We start from the raw sequence: 22,374 nt of genomic DNA, 5'->3' as shown, positions 1-22,374 counted from the left end.
ACTACCTGTCTGGTCCTCTTAGATGCAATGTGGAGATGCCGGCGTTGGACTGGGGTGAACACAGTAAGAGTTTTAACAACACCAGGTTAAAGTCCAACAGGTTTATTTGATAGCAAATACCATAAGCTTTCGGAGCGCTGCTCCTTTGTCAGATGGAGTGGAAATGTGCTCTCAAACAGGGCACAGAGACACAAAAATCAAGTTACAGAATACTGATTAGAATGCGAATCCCTACAGCCAGCCAGGTCTTAAAGGTACAGACAATGTGTGTGGAGGGAGCATTAAACACAGGTTAAAGAGATGTGTATTATCTCCAGACAGAACAGCCTGCAAGTCCAGGAGGCAAGCTGTGGGGGTTACTAATCATGTGACATAAATCCAACATCCCGGTTTAGGCCGTCCTCGTGTGCGGAACTTGGCTATCAGTTTCTGCTCAGTGACTCTGCGCTGTCGTGTGTCGTGAAGGTCGCCTTGGAGAACGCTTACCTGAAGATCCGAGGCTGAATGCCCGTAACTGCTGAAGTGCTCCCCCACAGGAAGAGAACAGTCTTGCCTGGTGATTGCCGAGCGGTGTTCATTCATCCGTTGTCGTAGCGTCTGCATGGTTTCCCCAATGTACCATGCCTCGGGACATCCTTTCCTGCAGCGTATCAGGTAGACAACGTTGGCCGAGTTGCAAGAGTAGGTACCGTGTACCTGGTAGATGGTGTTCTCACGTGAGATGATGGCATCCGTGTCGATGATCCGGCACGTCATGCAGAGGTTGCTGTGGCAGGGTTGTGTGGTGTCGTGGTCACTGTTCTCCTGAAGGCTGGGTAGTTTGCTGCGGACAATGGTCTGTTTGAGGTTGCGCGGTTGTTTGAAGGCAAGAAGTGGGGGTGTGGGGATGGCCTTGGTGAGATGTTCGTCTTCATCAATGACATGTTGAAGGCTCCGGAGGAGATGCCATAGCTTCTCCGCTCCGGGGAAGTACTGGACGACGAAGGGTACTCTGTCCACCGTGTCCCGTGTTTGTCTTCTGAGGAGGTCGGTGCGGTTTTTCGCTGTGGCACGTCGGAACTGTTGATCGATGAGTCGAGCGCCATATCCTGTTCTTATGAGGGCATCTTTCAGCGTCTGTAGGTGTCTGTTGCGATCCTCCTCATCCGAGCAGATCCTGCGTATTCGGAGGGCTTGTCCGTAGGGGGTGGCTTCTTTAACGTGTTTAGGGTGGAAGCTGGAGAAGTGGAGCATCATGAGGTTATCCGTGGGCTTGCGGTACAGTGAGGTGCTGAGGTGACCGTCCTTAATGGAGATGCGTGTGTCCAAGAATGCAACCGATTCCGGAGAGTAGTCCATGGTGAGTCTGATGGTGGGATGGAACTTGTTGATGTCATCATACAGTTGTTTCAGTGATTGCTCACCATGACTCCAAAGGAAGAAAATATCATCGATGTATCTAGTGTATAGCATCGCTTGAAGGTCCTGTGCGGTGAAGAAGTCTTGTTCGAACCTGTGCATGAAGATGTTGGCATATTGAGGTGCGAATTTGGTCCCCATGGCTGTTCCGTGTGTCTGGATGAAGAACTGGTTGTTGAAGGTGAAGACATTGTGGTCCAGGATGAAGCAGATGAGTTGTAAAATTGCATCTGGAAACCGGCAGTTGACGGCATTGAGTACTGAGGCCGTTGCAGCAATGCCATCATCGTGGGGGATGCTGGTGTAGAGTGCCGAGACATCCATTGTGACGAGAAGTGCTCCTGGTTCAACTACTCCATGTGCGCTGAGTTTCTGTCGGAAGTCCGTAGTGTCGCGACAAAAGCTGAGGGTTCTTTGTACAATGGGTTTCAGGATGCCCTCGACATAGCCGGAGAGGTTCTCGCACAGGGTTCCATTGCCTGAAACGATGGGACGGCCGGGTGTGTTTGCCTTGTGTATCTTTGGGAGGCAGTAGAGATCTCCAACGCGTGGAGTACATGGGATGAGAGCACGGAGGGTGTTTTGAAGGTCCGGATCAAAGGTTTTGATCAGAGTGTTGAGTTGACAGGTGTGTTCTTTGGTCGGATCTGTGGGTAACTGTCTGTAGTGTTCCTCGTTGTTCAGTTGTCGGTACACTTCTTTGCAGTAATCCGTTCTGTTCAGTATGACGATGGCCCCTCCTTTGTCTGCTGGTTTGATGACAATGTTGCGGTTGGTCTTGAGAGCGTGGATGGCGTTGCGTTGTGCTTGGGTGATGTTCGGTGCTGTCTTGTGAGTGCAGCTGATGAATTTGGTATTGACGCACCTCCTGATGGCTTGGGCATACATGTCAAGTTGAGGGCAGCGGCCTTCCGGAGGAGTCCAATTCGACTCTTTCCTCTTCGGTTGCACTGTGGATCTCTCTGTCTGCTGTTCCGGTTCATTGGCTGTCTCATTGTGTTCGCTGTTGGTCTCTTGGGGTTTGTGGAAGAACTCCCGCAGCCTCATTCGCCTGATGAATTCCTCTGTGTCCGCTGCGAGACTGATGGGGTCTATTTTGGTAGTGGGGCAAAAGTTGAGCCCTCGGCTGAGAACTTCGATTTCATCTGGCTGAAGTGTGTATTCCGACAAGTTGACAATGGACTTTCCTGCAGTGGTAGTGTTTTCTACTGTGGTACCGGGGGAGGCTTGGTTGCTGCTGGTGGTGATGCCAAGTTTCTCAAGTTTCCTGTTCTTGGTATGCATGTAGATGGTGTAGTTCCTTTGTCTCGTCTGCTTGGCAGAGTTTCACAGCTGGTCCGCGTCCCGAGCGTAAGTTGAGAATATGGATTCGATCTTGGTTTCCAGGCTGCAGCGTTTGCTGTAGAGCTGGTGTATGAGGTGTTTGAGGAGGGTGAGAGAGGTGCGACGGCAAAGTCTCTCAGCGTAGTCTGTGTTATAGGTTGACCTGAGTGGGTTCGTGATCCGTAGTCCTTTCGGTATCTTGTCTGCTTTCTTGCATGTTTGTAGAAACTTGATGTCTGTGTCGATATGCGCGATCTTCTTGGAGATCCTGTCCACTTGGAGCCGGCAGTTTGCGGTGTCGATGGTAGTCATGATGTGGAGATGCCGGCGTTGGACTGGGGTGAACACAGTAAGAAGTTTAACAACACCAGGTTAAAGTCCAACAGGTTTATTTGGTAGCAAATACCATAAGCTTTCAGAGCGCTGCTCCTTCGTCAGATGGAGTGGAAATGTGCTCTCAAACAGTGCACAGAGACACAAAATCAAGTTACAGAATACTGATTAGAATGCGAATCCCTACAGCCAGCCAGGTCTTAAAGGTACAGACAATGTGGGTGGAGGGAGCATTAAACACAGGTTAAAGAGATGCGTATTGTCTCCAGACAGAACAGTCTGCAAGTCCAGGACACTGCTGTGAGAGTAGTCTATGGTGAGTCTGATGGTGGGATGGAACTTGTTGATGTCATCACACAGTTGTTTCAGTGATTGTTCACCATGAGTCCAAAGGAAGAAAATGTCATTAATGTATCTAGTGTACAGCGTCAGTTGAAGGTCCTGTGCAGTGAAGAGGTCTTGTTTGAACCTGTGCATGAAGATGTTGGCATATTGAAGTGTGAATTTGGTCCCCATGGCTGTTCCATGTGTCTGGATGAAGTACTGGTTGTTGAAGGTGAAGACGTTGTGGTCAGGATGGAGCGGATGAGATGTAGAATTGCATCTGGAGATTGGCAGTTGTTGGCGTTGAGTACTGAGGCAGTTGCAGCAATGCCATCATCGTGGGGGATGCTGGTGTAGAGTGCCGAGACATCCATTGTGACGAGGAGTGCTCCTGGTTCAACTGCTCCATGTGTGCTGAGTTTCTGTAGGAAGTCCGTAATGTCAGGACAGAAGCTGGGGGTTCCTTGTACAAAGGGTTTCAGGGTGCCCTTGACGTAGCCGGAGAGGTTCTCACACAGCGTCCCATTGCCTGATATGATTGGATGGATGGGCGTGTTGGCCATGTGTATCTTCGGGAGGCAGTAGCGATCTCCAACGCAGGGAGTACGAGGGATGAGAGCACGGAGGACGTCATCAAGGGCATCCTGAAACCCATTGTACAAGGAATCCCCAGCTTCTGTCCTACAGAAGCTCAGCACACATGGAACAGTTGAACCAGGAGCGCTCCTTGTCACAATGGATGTCTCGGCACTCTACCACCAGCATCCCCCAAGACAACGGCATTGCTGCAACTGCCTCGGTTTGTCCTGTTTGTGAACACAACTCTTCACTCACCTGAAGAAGGAGCGACATTCCGAAAGCTTGTGCTACCAAATAAACCTGTTGGACTTTAACCTGGTGTTGTGAGACTTCTTGCTGTGCCTACCCCAGTCCAATGCCGGCATCTCCACATCATTAATGGGGAACATAGAGATGGCAAGGCACTAAACCAATATTTTGCCTGTTTTCACAATCGAGAATAATGAAGATTTTTGAAAAACTGTAGTTAATGCAGAGCAACTTGGTGAAATAACCATCACCAGAGAAAGGGTATTGAATAAACTAATGGGATTAAAGGCAACTTTTTCTACATATGTAAAGAGCAAGAGGGTAGCCATGGACAGGGTTGGGCCATTCAAGGAAGTGGAGGGAATCTATGCATGGAGCCAGAGGAAATGGGCGAGGTATTAAATGAGTACTTTGCGTCAGTATTCACGAAAGAGAAGGACTTGGCGGATGATGAGTCTGGGGAAGGGTGTGTAGATAGTTTGGTTCGTGTTGAGATCAAAAAAGGAGGTAATGGGGTTCTTGAGAAACATTAAAGTAGTCAAGTCCCCAGGGCCTGATGGGATTTTCCCTCACAATACTGAGAGAGGAAAGAGAGGAAATTGCAGGGGCCTTGAGAGAAATCTTTGTATCCGCACTGGCTACAGGGGAGATCCTAGAAGATTGGAGGTCCCAGGGGACTGGAGAATAGCCAATGTTGTTCCTTTGTTTAAGAAGGGTAGCAAGGATAATCCAGGTAATTACAGGCCGTGAGCCTTATTGGAGAGGATTCTTCGAGACAGGATAAGCGGATGTATTATCGAGAGGCAACATGATTTTGTGAAGGGGAGGTCGTGTCTCACTAACTTGATTGACTTTTTCGAGGAAGTGATGAAGATGATTGATGGGAGGGCAGTGAATGTTGTCTACATGGACTTCAATAAGGCCTTTGACAAGGTCCCTCATGGCAGACTGGTACAGAAGGTAGAGTCGCATGGGATCAGAGGTGAGCTGGCAAGATGGATACAGAACTGGCTTGGTCATAGAAGACAGAGGGTAGCAGTGGAAGGGTGCGTTTCTGAATGGAGGGTTGTGACTAGTGACGTTCCTCAGGGATCAGTGCTGGGACCTTTGCTGTTTGTAATGTATATAAATGATTTGGAGAAAAATGTAACTCGTTTGATTTGTAAGTTTGCAGACAACACAAAGGTTGGTGGAATTGCAGATAGCAATGAGAACTGTCAGATGATACAGCAGGATATAGATCGGTTGGAGACTTGGGCAGAGAGATGAGAGATGGAGTTTTATCCAGATAAATGTGAGATGATGCATTTTGGAAGGTCTAATACAGATAGGAAATATACAGTAAATGGCAGAACCCTTAAGAGTATTGGTAGGCAGGGGGATCTGAGTGTACAGGTACTGAAAGTGACAATGCAGGTGGAGAAGTTAGTCAAGAAGGCATACAGCATGCTTGCCTTCATCAGCCGGGGTATTGAGTTTAAAAATTGGCAAGTCATGTTGCAGCTTTATAGAAACTTAGTTCGGCCGCACTTGGAATATAGTGTTCACCACACTACAAGAAAGATGCTTTTCCTAGGGTGGAAGAATCAATTACTAGGGGGCATAAGTTTAAGGTGTGAGGGGCAAGGTTTAAAGGAGATGTACGAGGCAAGCTTTTTACACAGAGGGTGGTGGGTGCCTGGAACTTGCTGCCGGGATGGTAGTGGAAATAGATACGATAGTGACTGTTAAGGGGCGTTTGGACAAATACATGAATAGGATGGGAATGGAGGGATATGGTCCCCGGAAGGGTAGAGGGTTTTAGTTCTGTCGGGCAGCATGATCAGTGCAGGCTTGGAGGGCCGAAGGGCCTGTTCCTGTGCTATAATTTTCTTTGTTCTAGATTCTTTGTATAAGTCTCTGGGACCTGACGGCCTGCACCTTCGGGTATTAAAGGAGGTGGCAGCAGAGATAGTGGATTCATTGATATTTGAAAATTTCTTGGATTCTGGTAAGGTCCCAGTGGATTGGAAACGCGTTAATGTGACGCCCCTATTCTAAAAGAGAGAGAGGCAAAAAGTAAGAAACTATAGGCCAGTGAGCTTGACCTCTGTGGTGGGGAAGTTGCTGGAATCAATCATTAAGGAGGAGATGACTGAGCATTTGGAAAGACAAAGCTCAATCCACCATTGTCAGCATGGTTTTATGAAGGGAAAGTCATGCTTGACAAACTTGCTTGAGTTCTTTGAGGACGTAACCAGCAGTGTGGGTAGTAGGGAGCCTATGGATGTGGTATATCGAGACTTCCAGAAGACGTTTGACAAGGTGCCGCATAAAAGACTGATCCAGAAGGTGAGATCGCAGGGGATTGGGGATGGAAGTATTAGATTGGATTGAGAATTGGCTAACTGACAGAAAGCAAAGGGTCAGGAAATGTAATGAGTGGGGGTGCCACAGGGGTCAGTCCTCGGACCTCAACTGAATATATTCTATATAAATGACCTGCAAGCAAAACATAGCAAAATTTGCGATGTTACTAAAATAGGTGGGAAAGCAGGCAGTGAAGAGGATATAAAGATTCTACAGACGGACATAGATAGGCTAGGAGAATGGGCCATAATTTGGCAGCTTGAGTTTAATGTGGATAAGTGCGAGGTTATCCATTTTGGCAGAAAGAATAGAAAGACAAATTATTACCTAAATGGAAAGCAGCTTCAAAATGCATCTGGGCAGAGGGATCTGGGTTTCTATGTTCATAAATCGCAGAAAGCCAGTACGCAGGTGCAGCATATAATAAAAGACGCAAATGGGATGTTGGCATTTATTGCAAAAGGACTGGAGTATAAAAGTGGAGAAGTGTTGTTGCAATTGTATAGGATGTTGGTGAGACCACATCTGGAGTATTGTGTCCAGTTTTGGTCTCCTTATTTGAGGAAGGACGTGATGGCATTGGAGGCAGTTCAGAGGAGGTTCACCAGATTGATTCCGGGGATAAGTGGGTTGATGTACAAAGAGAGATTAAACAGTTTGGGCTTGTACTTGTTGAAGTTTCGAAGCATGAGAGGGGATCTGATCGAGGTATATAAAATTTTAAAAGTGATTTATACAGTAATTATAGACAAAATTTTTCCTCTTATGGGGTAATCTCAAACAAGAGGTGACAGGTATAGGTTGCGAGGCGGTAGATTTAAAACTGAGATGAGGAGGAATTACTTCTCACAGAGGGTGGTGAATTTGTGGACTTTGCTGCACATAGCACGATGGCGTCTGAATCGTTAAATGGTTTCAAGAAGGAGACAGACATATTTCTAATACAAAAAGGAAAAGAGGGATATGGGAAACAGTTGAGGAGGTGTATTTGAGATCACCTCTGGCAGAGATCAACCATGATCTGATTGAATGGCGGAGCAGGCTCGAAGGACTGAATTTGCCTACTTCTGCTCCTAATTCCTTTGTTCCGATTTACCCTGGGGTTTTGCGTATTCACCCCAGGTTTAAGGCTATTTACCTTGTGGTTAAGAGTATTCACCCTGGGTTTGGGGGTGTTTATCCAAGGTTTTGGGGTATTCACCTTGGGTTCTGGGGGTGTTTAGCCAAGGTCCTGGGGTATTTCCCCTGTGTTTTGCAGTATTTCTCTGGGTTTGGGGCATTTGTTTGGATTTAGAGGCATTTCCATGGGTATTCGGGTGTTTATTCTAGGTTTGGGGATATTTACCCCAGGGTATTCCCTTGATTCCCCCACCAAATTCTTGGTGCTGCAGTTCCCCTTCCAGTCGCAGGGGTCAGTGCTGTGCTGCCGCTGACGTCAGCTTGCCCCTCTCTCTGTCCGCCATGGCGCGCCCGGAGCAGCTCCTCATCCTGGAGCCGCCCAACGACCTCAAATTCAAAGGTAAGGGACGGCCGAGGGAGCATCATAGTCAGCACCATGCCCAGGAGACAGCCGCCTGCATTCGTTTGGTCTTCAAAGCGGGAAGTCAGGTGGAGATGTTGGGGGTGGGGGGGAGGCCGGCTGCAGCCGGAGACGCTCAGGCCGGCCGGCATTGGGTGGTCGATGGGTTGGATACTGCTGGCTCGCGGACTCGGCCTCTGTGTCTTCGGGAGGGAGGGAGCTGCCTGTGGGGCGGGGGGAGGAGGGCGAATCCGCCCCTGTCCCCCACCCCCCTGACCACAGCACTCCGGAATCCTGAGCTGCACCCGGGCAACAGGGAGACTGAGCGCTCCACCAGGGCAGAGGGTCACCCCCCCCCTCCCCCATCATGTACTCTACCCCCCCCCCCCCACGTCACGTATCCACATAACGTGTCCCCCTCCCATCCACCCTGTTACTCACCCACCCACACACCACGTCACCCCCCACCACGTCCGGCACAACCCCCCCCCCCCGCCCCAACTGCGTCCGGCACACCCCACCGCCACGTACGGTGCACCGCCCCGTCCCGCACCCACCCGCCCGCCCACCACGTCCCGCACCCGCCCACCACGTCCCGCACCCGCCCACCACGTCCCGCACCCACCCACCCACCACGTCCCACACCCACCCACCACGTCCCACACCCACCCACCACGTCCCACACCCACCCACCCACCCACCACGTCCCACACCCACCCACCCACACACCACGTCCCACACCCACCCACCCACCCACCATGTCCCACACCCACCCACCCACCCACCATGTCCCACACCCACCCACCCACCCACCATGTCCCACACCCACCCACCCATCACATCCCACACCCACCCACCTGCCACGTCCCACCTACCCACCCGCCACGTCCCACACCCACTCGCCACGTCCCACACCCACCCACCGACCACGTCCCACACCCACCACGTCCCACACCCACCCACCCACCCACCCACCACGTCCCACACCCACCCACCCACCACGTCCCACACCCACCCACCCACCACGTCCCACACCCACCCACCCACCACGTCCCACACCCACCCACCCACCACGTCCCACACCCACCCACCACGTCCCACACCCACCCACCACGTCCCACACCCACCCACCACGTCCCACACCCACCCACCACGTCCCGCACCCACCCACCACGTCCCGCACCCGCCCACCACGTCCCGCACCCGCCCACCACGTCCCGCACCCACCCACCACGTCCCACACCCACCCACCCACACACCACGTCCCACACCCACCCACCCACCCACCATGTCCCACACCCACCCACCCACCCACCATGTCCCACACCCACCCACCCACCCATCACATCCCACACCCACCCACCTGCCACGTCCCACCTACCCACCCGCCACGTCCCACACCCACTCGCCACGTCCCACGCCCACCCACCGACCACGTCCCACACCCACCACGTCCCACACCCACCCACCCACCCACACACCACGTCCCACACCCACCCACCCACCACGTCCCACACCCACCCACCCACCACGTCCCACACCCACCCACCCACCACGTCCCACACCCACCCACCCACCACGTCCCACACCCACCCACGACGTCCCACACCCACCCACCCACCACGTCCCACACCCACCCACCCACCACGTCCCACATACACCCACCCACCCACCACGTCCCACACCCACCCACCACGTCCCACACCCACCCACCACGTCCCACACCCACCCACCACGTCCCACACCCACCCACCCACCACGTCCCACACCCACCCACCCACCACGTCCCACACCCACCCACCACGTCCCACACCCACCCACCCACCACGTCCCACACCCACCCACCACGTCCCACACCCACCCACCACGTCCCACACCCACCCACCACGTCCCACACCCACCCACCACGTCCCACACCCACCCACCACGTCCCACACCCACCCACCACGTCCCACACCCACCCACCACGTCCCACACCCACCCACCACGTCCCACACCCACCCACCACGTCCCACACCCACCCACCACGTCCCACACCCACCCACCACGTCCCACACCCACCCACCACGTCCCACACCCACCCACCACGTCCCACACCCACCCACCACGTCCCACACCCACCCACCACGTCCCACACCCACCCACCACGTCCCACACCCACCCACCACGTCCCACACCCACCCACCACGTCCCACACCCACCCACCACGTCCCACACCCACCCACCACGTCCCACACCCACCCACCCATCACGTCCCACACCCACCCACCCATCACGTCCCACACCCACCCACCCATCACGTCCCACACCCACCCACCCATCACGTCCCACACCCACTCGCCACGTCCCACACCCACCCACCGACCACGTCCCACACCCACCACGTCCCACACCCACCCACCCACCCACCCACCACGTCCCACACCCACCCACCCACCACGTCCCACACCCACCCACCCACCACGTCCCACACCCACCCACCCACCACGTCCCACACCCACCCACCACGTCCCACACCCACCCACCACGTCCCACACCTACCCACCACGTCCCACACCCACCCACGACGTCCCACACCCACCCACCACGTCCCACACCCACCCACCACGTCCCACACCCACCCACCACGTCCCACACCCACCCACCACGTCCCGCACCCACCCACCACGTCCCGCACCCGCCCACCACGTCCCGCACCCACCCACCACGTCCCACACCCACCCACCCACACACCACGTCCCACACCCACCCACCCACCCACCATGTCCCACACCCACCCACCCACCCACCCACCATGTCCCACACCCACCCACCCATCACATCCCACACCCACCCACCTGCCACGTCCCACCTACCCACCCGCCACGTCCCACACCCACTCGCCACGTCCCACGCCCACCCACCGACCACGTCCCACACCCACCACGTCCCACACCCACCCACCCACCCACCCACCACGTCCCACACCCACCCACCCACCACGTCCCACACCCACCCACCCACCACGTCCCACACCCACCCACCCACCACGTCCCACACCCACCCACCCACCACGTCCCACACCCACCCACGACGTCCCACACCCACCCACCCACCACGTCCCACACCCACCCACCCACCACGTCCCACATACACCCACCCACCCACCACGTCCCACACCCACCCACCACGTCCCACACCCACCCACCCACCACGTCCCACACCCACCCACCCACCACGTCCCACACCCACCCACCACGTCCCACACCCACCCACCCACCACGTCCCACACCCACCCACCACGTCCCACACCCACCCACCACGTCCCACACCCACCCACCACGTCCCACACCCACCCACCACGTCCCACACCCACCCACCACGTCCCACACCCACCCACCACGTCCCACACCCACCCACCACGTCCCACACCCACCCACCACGTCCCACACCCACCCACCACGTCCCACACCCACCCACCACGTCCCACACCCACCCACCACGTCCCACACCCACCCACCACGTCCCACACCCACCCACCACGTCCCACACCCACCCACCACGTCCCACACCCACCCACCACGTCCCACACCCACCCACCACGTCCCACACCCACCCACCCATCACGTCCCACACCCACCCACCCATCACGTCCCACACCCACCCACCCATCACGTCCCACACCCACCCACCCATCACGTCCCACACCCACCCACCCATCACGTCCCACACCCACCCACCCACCCACCACGTCCCACACCCGCCCACCCACCACGTCCCACACCCACCCACCCACCACGTCCCACACCCACCCACCCACCACGTCCCACATACACCCACCCACCCACCCACCCACCACGGCCCACACCCACCACGTACCACACCAACCCACCCACCCACCACGTCCCACACCCACCCACCCACCCACCACGTCCCACACACACCCACCCACCACGTCCCACACACACACACCCACCCACCACGTCCCACACACACCCACCCACCACGTCCCACATACACCCACCCACCCACCACGTCCCACACCCACCCACCCACCCACCACGTCCCACACCCACCCACCCACCCACCACGTCCCACACCCACCCACCACGTCCCACACCCACCCACCACGTCCCACACCCACCCACCCACCCACCACGTCCCACACCCACCCACCCGCCACATCCCATACCCACCCACCCGCCACGTCCCACACCCACCCACCCGCCACGTCCCACACCCACCCACCCGCCACGTCCCACACCCACCCACCCGCCACGTCCCACACCCACCCACCCGCCACGTCCCACACCCACTCACCCGCCACGTCCCACACCCACCCACCCGCCACGTCCCACTCCCACCCACCCGCCACGTCCCACACCCACCCACCCGCCACGTCCCACACCCACCCACCCGCCACGTCCCACACCCACCCACCCGCCACGTCCCACACCCACTCACCCGCCACGTCCCACACACACCCACCCACCACGTCCCACATACACCCACCCACCCACCACGTCCCACACCCACCCACCCACCCACCACGGCCCACACCCACCACGTACCACACCAACCCACCCACCCACCACGTCCCACACCCACCCACCACGTCCCACACACACCCACCCACCACGTCCCACACACACACACCCACCCACCCACCCGCCACGTCCCACACCCACCCACCCGCCACGTCCCACACCCACCCACCCGCCACGTCCCACACCCACCCACCCGCCACGTCCCGCACCCGCCCACGTCCCGCCCACCGCGTCCCGCCCACCCGCCCACCATATCCCGCCCACCCGCCCACCACATCCCGCCCACCACGTCCTGCACCCGCCCACCACGTCCCGCCCACCGCGTCCCGCCCACTCGCCCACCACATCCCGCCCACCACGTCCCCCACCCGCCCACCACGTCCCGCACCCGCCCACCCGCCCACCACATCCCGCCCACCATGTCCCGCACCCGCCCACCACGTCCCGCACCCGCCCACCATGTACCCCACCCGCCCACCACGTGCCGCACCTGCCCACCACGTGCCGCACCCGCCCACCCGCCCACCGCGTCCCGCCCACCCGCCCACCATGTCCCGCACCCGCCCACCACGTCCCGCCCCCGCCCACCATGTACCCCACCCGCCCACCACGTGCCGCACCCGCCCACCTGCCCACCACGTGCCGCACCCGCCCACCACGTCCCGCCCACCCGCCCACCACGTGCCGCACCCGCCCACCACGTGCCGCACCCGCCCACCCGCCCACCACGTCCCGCCCACCCACCCACCATGTCCCGCACCCGCCCACCCGCCCACCACGTCCCGCACCCGCCCACCACGTCCCGCACCCGCCCACCACGTCCCGCACCCGCCCACCACGTCCCGCACCCGCCCACCACGTCCCGCACCCGCCCACCACGTCCCGCACCCGCCCACCACGTCCCGCACCCGCCCACCACGTCCCGCACCCGCCCACCACGTCCCGCACCCGCCCACCACGTCCCGCACCCGCCCACCACGTCCCGCACCCGCCCACCACGTCCCGCACCCGCCCACCACGTCCCGCACCCGCCCACCACGTCCCGCACCCGCCCACCACGTCCCGCACCCGCCCACCACGTCCCGCACCCGCCCACCACGTCCCGCACCCGCCCACCACGTCCCGCACCCACCCACCCACCACGTCCCACACCCACCCACCCACCCACACACCACGTCCCACACCCACCCACCCACCCACCATGTCCCACACCCACCCACCCTTCACATCCCACACCCACCCACCTGCCACGTCCCACCTACCCACCCGCCACGTCCCACACCCACTCGCCACGTCCCACACCCACCCACCGACCACGTCCCACACCCACCACGTCCCACACCCACCCACCCACCACGTCCCACACCCACCCACCCACCACGTCCCACACCCACCCACCCACCACGTCCCACACCCACCCACCACGTCCCACACCCACCCACCACGTCCCACACCCACCCACCACGTCCCACACCCACCCACCACGTCCCACACCCACCCACCACGTCCCACACCCACCCACCACGTCCCACACCCACCCACCACGTCCCACACCCACCCACCACGTCCCACACCCACCCACCACGTCCCACACCCACCCACCACGTCCCACACCCACCCACCACGTCCCACACCCACCCACCACGTCCCACACCCACCCACCACGTCCCACACCCACCCACCACGTCCCACACCCACCCACCACGTCCCACACCCACCCACCAGGTCCCACACCCACCCACCAGGTCCCACACCCACCCACCAGGTCCCACACCCACCCACCAGGTCCCACACCCACCCACCAGGTCCCACACCCACCCACCAGGTCCCACACCCACCCACCAGGTCCCACACCCACCCACCAGGTCCCACACCCACCCACCACGTCCCACACCCACCCACCACGTCCCACACCCACCCACCACGTCCCACACCCACCCACCACGTCCCACACCCACCCACCCATCACGTCCCACACCCACCCACCCACCCATCACGTCCCACACCCACCCACCCACCCACCACGTCCCACACCCACCCACCCACCCACCACGTCCCACACCCACCCACCCACCCACCACGTCCCACACCCACCCACCCACCCACCACGTCCCACACCCACCCACCGACCCACCACGTCCCACACCCACCCACCCACCCACCACGTCCCACACCCACCCACCCGCCACGTCCCACACCCACCCACCCGCCACGTCCCACACCCACCCACCCGCCACGTCCCACACCCACCCACCCGCCACGTCCCACACCCACCCACCCGCCACGTCCCACACCCACCCACCCGCCACGTCCCACACCCACCCACCCGCCACGTCCCGCACCCGCCCACGTCCCGCCCACCGCGTCCCGCCCACCCGCCCACCATATCCCGCCCACCCGCCCACCACATCCCGCCCACCACGTCCTGCACCCGCCCACCACGTCCCGCCCACCGCGTCCCGCCCACTCGCCCACCACATCCCGCCCACCACGTCCCCCACCCGCCCACCACGTCCCGCACCCGCCCACCCGCCCACCACATCCCGCCCACCATGTCCCGCACCCGCCCACCACGTCCCGCACCCGCCCACCATGTACCCCACCCGCCCACCACGTGCCGCACCTGCCCACCACGTGCCGCACCCGCCCACCCGCCCACCGCGTCCCGCCCACCCGCCCACCATGTCCCGCACCCGCCCACCACGTCCCGCCCCCGCCCACCATGTACCCCACCCGCCCACCACGTGCCGCACCCGCCCACCTGCCCACCACGTGCCGCACCCGCCCACCACGTCCCGCCCACCCGCCCACCACGTGCCGCACCCGCCCACCACGTGCCGCACCCGCCCACCCGCCCACCACGTCCCGCCCACCCACCCACCATGTCCCGCACCCGCCCACCCGCCCACCACGTCCCGCACCCGCCCACCACGTCCCGCACCCGCCCACCACGTCCCGCACCCGCCCACCACGTCCCGCACCCGCCCACCACGTCCCGCACCCGCCCACCACGTCCCGCACCCGCCCACCACGTCCCGCACCCGCCCACCACGTCCCGCACCCGCCCACCACGTCCCGCACCCGCCCACCACGTCCCGCACCCGCCCACCACGTCCCGCACCCGCCCACCACGTCCCGCACCCGCCCACCACGTCCCGCACCCGCCCACCACGTCCCGCACCCGCCCACCACGTCCCGCACCCGCCCACCACGTCCCGCACCCGCCCACCACGTCCCGCACCCGCCCACCACGTCCCGCACCCGCCCACCACGTCCCGCACCCACCCACCCACCACGTCCCACACCCACCCACCCACCCACACACCACGTCCCACACCCACCCACCCACCCACCATGTCCCACACCCACCCACCCTTCACATCCCACACCCACCCACCTGCCACGTCCCACCTACCCACCCGCCACGTCCCACACCCACTCGCCACGTCCCACACCCACCCACCGACCACGTCCCACACCCACCACGTCCCACACCCACCCACCCACCACGTCCCACACCCACCCACCCACCACGTCCCACACCCACCCACCCACCACGTCCCACACCCACCCACCACGTCCCACACCCACCCACCACGTCCCACACCCACCCACCACGTCCCACACCCACCCACCACGTCCCACACCCACCCACCACGTCCCACACCCACCCACCACGTCCCACACCCACCCACCACGTCCCACACCCACCCACCACGTCCCACACCCACCCACCACGTCCCACACCCACCCACCACGTCCCACACCCACCCACCACGTCCCACACCCACCCACCACGTCCCACACCCACCCACCACGTCCCACACCCACCCACCACGTCCCACACCCACCCACCACGTCCCACACCCACCCACCAGGTCCCACACCCACCCACCAGGTCCCACACCCACCCACCAGGTCCCACACCCACCCACCAGGTCCCACACCCACCCACCAGGTCCCACACCCACCCACCAGGTCCCACACCCACCCACCAGGTCCCACACCCACCCACCAGGTCCCACACCCACCCACCAGGTCCCACACCCACCCACCAGGTCCCACACCCACCCACCAGGTCCCACACCCACCCACCAGGTCCCACACCCACCCACCAGGTCCCACACCCACCCACCAGGTCCCACACCCACCCACCAGGTCCCACACCCACCCACCAGGTCCCACACCCACCCACCAGGTCCCACACCCACCCACCAGGTCCCACACCCACCCACCAGGTCCCACACCCACCCACCAGGTCCCACACCCACCCACCACGTCCCACACCCACCCACCACGTCCCACACCCACCCACCACGTCCCACACCCACCCACCCATCACGTCCCACACACACCCACCCATCACGTCCCACACCCACCCACCCACCCACCACGTCCCACACCCACCCACCCACCCACCACGTCCCACACCCACCCACCCACCCACCACGTCCCACACCCACCCACCCACCCACCACGTCCCACACCCACCCACCCGCCACGTCCCACACCCACCCACCCGCCACGTCCCACACCCACCCACCCGCCACGTCCCACACCCACCCACCCGCCACGTCCCACACCCACCCACCCGCCACGTCCCACACCCACCCACCCGCCACGTCCCACACCCACCCACCCGCCACGCCCCACACCCACCCACCAACCTCGTCCCACACCCACCCACCCACCACGTCCCACACCCACCCACCGACGCACCACGTCCCACACCCACCCACCCACCCACCACGTCCCACACCCACCCACCCGCCACGTCCCACACCCACACACCCGCCACGTCCCACACCCACCCACCCGCCACGTCCCACACCCACCCACCCGCCACGTCCCACACCCACCCACCCGCCACGTCCCACACCCACCCACCCGCCACGTCCCACACCCACCCACCCGCCACGTCCCACACCCACCCACCCGCCACGTCCCACACCCACCACACCCGCCAGGTCCCACACCCACCCACCCGCCACGTCCCACACCCACCCACCCGCCACGTCCCACACCCACCCACCCGCCACGTCCCACACCCACCCACCCGCCACGTCCCACACCCACCCACCCGCCACGTCCCACACCCACCCACCCGCCACGTCCCACACCCACCCACCCGCCACGTCCCACACCCACCCACCCGCCACGTCCCACACCCACCCACCCGCCACGTCCCACACCCACCCACCCGCCTCGTCCCACACCCACCCACCCGCCACGTCCCACACCCACCCACCCGCCACGTCCCACACCCACCCACCCGCCACGTCCCACACCCACCCACCCGCCACGTCCCACACCCACCCACCCGCCACGTCCCACACCCACCCACTCGCCACGTCCCACACCCACCCACCCGCCACGTCCCACACCCACCCACCCGCCACGTCCCACACCCACCCACCCGCCACGTCCCACACCCACCCACCCGCCACGTCCCACACCCACCCACCCGCCACGTCCCACACCCACCCACCCGCCACGTCCCACACCCACCCACCCGCCACGTCCCACACCCACCCACCCGCCACGTCCCACACCCACCCACCCGCCACGTCCCACACCCACCCACCCGCCACGTCCCACACCCACCCACCCGCCACGTCCCAAACCCACCCACCCACCCACCCAACACGTCCCACATACACCCACCCACCCACCCACCACGTCCCACACCCACCCACCCACCACGTCCCACACCCACCACGTACCACATCCACCCACCCACCCACCACGTCCCACACCCACCCACCCACCACGTCCCACACCCACCCACCCACCACGTCCCACACCCACCCACCCACCACGTCCCACACCCACCCACCCACCACGTCCCACACCCACCCACCACGTCCCACACCCACCCACCCACCACGTCCCACACCCACCCCACCACGTCCCACACCCACCCACCCACCACGTCCCACACCCACCCACCCACCCACCACGTCCCACACCCACCCACCCACCACATCCCACACCCACCCACCACGTCCCACACCCACCCACCCAGCACGTCCCACACCCACCCACCCACCCACCACGTCCCACACCCACCCACCCACCGCGTCCCACACCCACCCACCGCGTCCCACACCCACCCACCGCGTCCCACACCCACCCACCGCGTCCCACACCCACCCACCGCGTCCCACACCCACCCACCGCGTCCCACACCCACTCACCGCGTCCCACACCCACCCACCGCGTCCCACACCCACCCACCGCGTCCCACACCCACCCACCGCGTCCCACACCCACCCACCGCGTCCCACACCCACCCACCGCGTCCCACACCCACCCACCGCGTCCCACACCCACCCACCGCGCCCCACACCCACCCACCGCGCCCCACACCCACCCACCGCGCCCCACACCCACCCACCGCGCCCCACACCCACCCACCGCGCCCCACACCCACCCACCGCGCCCCACACCCACCCACCGCGCCCCACACCCACCCACCGCGCCCCACACCCACCCACCGCGTCCCACACCCACCCACCGCGTCCCACACCCACCCACCGCGTCCCACACCCACCCACCGCGTCCCACACCCACCCACCGCGTCCCACACCCACCCACCGCGTCCCACACCCACCCACCGCGTCCCACACCCACCCACCGCGTCCCACACCCACCCACCGCGTCCCACACCCACCCACCGCGTCCCACACCCACCCACCGCGTCCCACACCCACCCACCGCGTCCCACACCCACCCACCGCGTCCCACACCCACCCACCGCGTCCCACACCCACCCACCGCGTCCCACACCCACCCACCGCGTCCCACACCCACCCACCGCGTCCCACACCCACCCACCGCGTCCCACACCCACCCACCGCGTCCCACACCCACCCACCGCGTCCCACACCCACCCACCGCGTCCCACACCCACCCACCGCGTCCCACACCCACCCACCGCGTCCCACACCCACCCACCGCGTCCCACACCCACCCACCGCGTCCCACACCCACCCACCGCGTCCCACACCCACCCACCGCGTCCCACACCCACCCACCGCGTCCCACACCCACCCACCGCGTCCCACACCCACCCACCGCGTCCCACACCCACCCACCGCGTCCCACACCCACCCACCGCGTCCCACACCCACCCACCGCGTCCCACACCCACCCACCGCGTCCCACACCCACCCACCGCGTCCCACACCCACCCACCGCGTCCCACACCCACCCACCGCGTCCCACACCCACCCACCGCGTCCCACACCCACCCACCGCGTCCCACACCCACCCACCGCGTCCCACACCCACCCACCGCGTCCCACACCCACCCACCGCGTCCCACACCCACCCACCGCGTCCCACACCCACCCACCGCGTCCCACACCCACCCACCGCGTCCCACACCCACCCACCGCGTCCCACACCCACCCACCGCGTCCCACACCCACCCACCGCGTCCCACACCCACCCACCGCGTCCCACACCCACCCACCGCGTCCCACACCCACCCACCGCGTCCCACACCCACCCACCGCGTCCCACACCCACCCACCGCGTCCCACACCCACCCACCGCGTCCCACACCCACCCACCGCGTCCCACACCCACCCACCGCGTCCCACACCCACCCACCGCGTCCCACACCCACCCACCGCGTCCCACACCCACCCACCGCGTCCCACACCCACCCACCGCGTCCCACACCCACCCACCGCGTCCCACACCCACCCACCGCGTCCCACACCCACCCACCGCGTCCCACACCCACCCACCGCGTCCCACACCCACCCACCGCGTCCCACACCCACCCACCGCGTCCCACACCCACCCACCGCGTCCCACACCCACCCACCGCGTCCCACACCCACCCACCGCGTCCCACACCCACCCACCGCGTCCCACACCCACCCACCGCGTCCCACACCCACCCACCGCGTCCCACACCCACCCACCGCGTCCCACACCCACCCACCGCGTCCCACACCCACCCACCGCGTCCCACACCCACCCACCGCGTCCCACACCCACCCACCGCGTCCCACACCCACCCACCGCGTCCCACACCCACCCACCGCGTCCCACACCCACCCACCGCGTCCCACACCCACCCACCGCGTCCCACACCCACCCACCGCGTCCCACACCCACCCACCGCGTCCCACTCCGACCCACCGCGTCCCACACCCACCCACCGCGTCCCACACCCACCCACCGCGTCCCACACCCACCCACCGCGTCCCACACCCACCCACCGCGTCCCACACCCACCCACCGCGTCCCACACCCACCCACCGCGTCCCACACCCACCCACCCACCAGGTCCCACACCCACCCACCCACCAGGTCCCACACCCACCCACCCAACCATCACGTGCCACACCCACCCACCCGCCACGTCCCACACCCACCCACCCGCCACGTCCCACACCCACCCACCCGCCACGTCCCACACCCACCCACCCGCCACGTCCCACACCCACCCACCCGCCACGTCCCACACCCACCCACCCGCCACGTCCCACACCCACTCGCCACGTCCCACACCCACTCGCCACGTCCCACACCCACTCGCCACGTCCCACACCCACTCGCCACGTCCCACACCCACTCGCCACGTCCCACACCCACTCGCCACGTCCCACACCCACTCGCCACGTCCCACACCCACTCGCCACGTCCCACACCCACTCGCCACGTCCCACACCCACTCGCCACGTCCCACACCCACTCGCCACGTCCCACACCCACTCGCCACGTCCCACGCCCACTCGCCACGTCCCACGCCCACTCGCCACGTCCCACGCCCACTCGCCACGTCCCACGCCCACTGCCACGTCCCACGCCCACCCGCCACGTCCCACGCCCACCCACCCACCACGTCCCACGCCCACCCACCATGTCACCCACCCACCCACCATGTCACCCACCCACCCACCATGTCACCCACCCACCCACCATGTCACCCACCCACCCACCATGTCACCCACCCACCCACCATGTCACCCACCCACCCACCACGTCACCCACCCACCACGTCCCACACCCACCCACCACGTCCCACACCCACCCACCACGTCCCACACCCACCCACCACGTCTCACACCCACCCACCCACCACGTCTCACACCCACCCACCCACCCACCACGTCCCACACCCACCCACCACGTCCCACACCCACCCACCCACCCACTACGTCCCACACCCACCCACCCACCCACCAACCACGTCCGACACCCACCGACCCACCCACCACGTCCCACACCCACCCACTCACCCACCACGTCCCACACCCACCCACACATCACGTCCCATACCCACCCACCCACCCACCACGTCCCACACCCACCACCCACCACGTCCCACACCCACCACCCACCACGTCCCACACCCACCACCCACCACGTCCCACACCCACCCACCCACCACGTCCCACACCCACCCACCCACCACGTCCCACACCCACCCACCCACCACGTCCCACACCCACCCACCCACCACGTCCCACACCAACCCACCCACCACGTCCCACACCCACCCACCCACCACGTCCCACACCCACCCACCCACGTCCCACACCCACCCACCCACGTCCCACACCCACCCACCCACCAGGTCCCACACCCACCCACCCACCAGGTCCCACACCCACCCACCCACCATGTCCCACAACCACCCACCCACCAGGTCCCACACCCACCCACCCACCCACCACGTCCCACACCCACCCACCACGTCCCACACCCACCCACCCACCACGCCCTCACCCACCCACCCACCACGTCCCTCAC

At 63.5% G+C, this 22,374-nt stretch overlaps 1 protein-coding gene across 1 annotated transcript in view; it reads left to right on the top strand.

The window, feature by feature from the left end:
• Window positions 1-8,016: 8,016 nt before the first annotated feature.
• The window catches only part of vapb (VAMP (vesicle-associated membrane protein)-associated protein B and C), an 85,257-nt gene continuing 70,899 nt past the window's right edge, over window positions 8,017-22,374 (top strand). Inside the window, exon 1 of the mRNA XM_078236054.1 lies at window positions 8,017-8,074. Coding sequence (XP_078092180.1) covers window positions 8,017-8,074 — 58 coding nt within the window. The remainder of the gene's footprint in view (window positions 8,075-22,374) is intronic.

Source organism: Mustelus asterias, chromosome 20, assembly GCF_964213995.1.
Source record: "Mustelus asterias chromosome 20, sMusAst1.hap1.1, whole genome shotgun sequence".
Taxonomy (NCBI): domain Eukaryota; kingdom Metazoa; phylum Chordata; class Chondrichthyes; order Carcharhiniformes; family Triakidae; genus Mustelus; species Mustelus asterias.
Note: the sequence above shows the minus strand (reverse complement) of the source record. Positions and strands in the feature narration are given on the sequence as shown.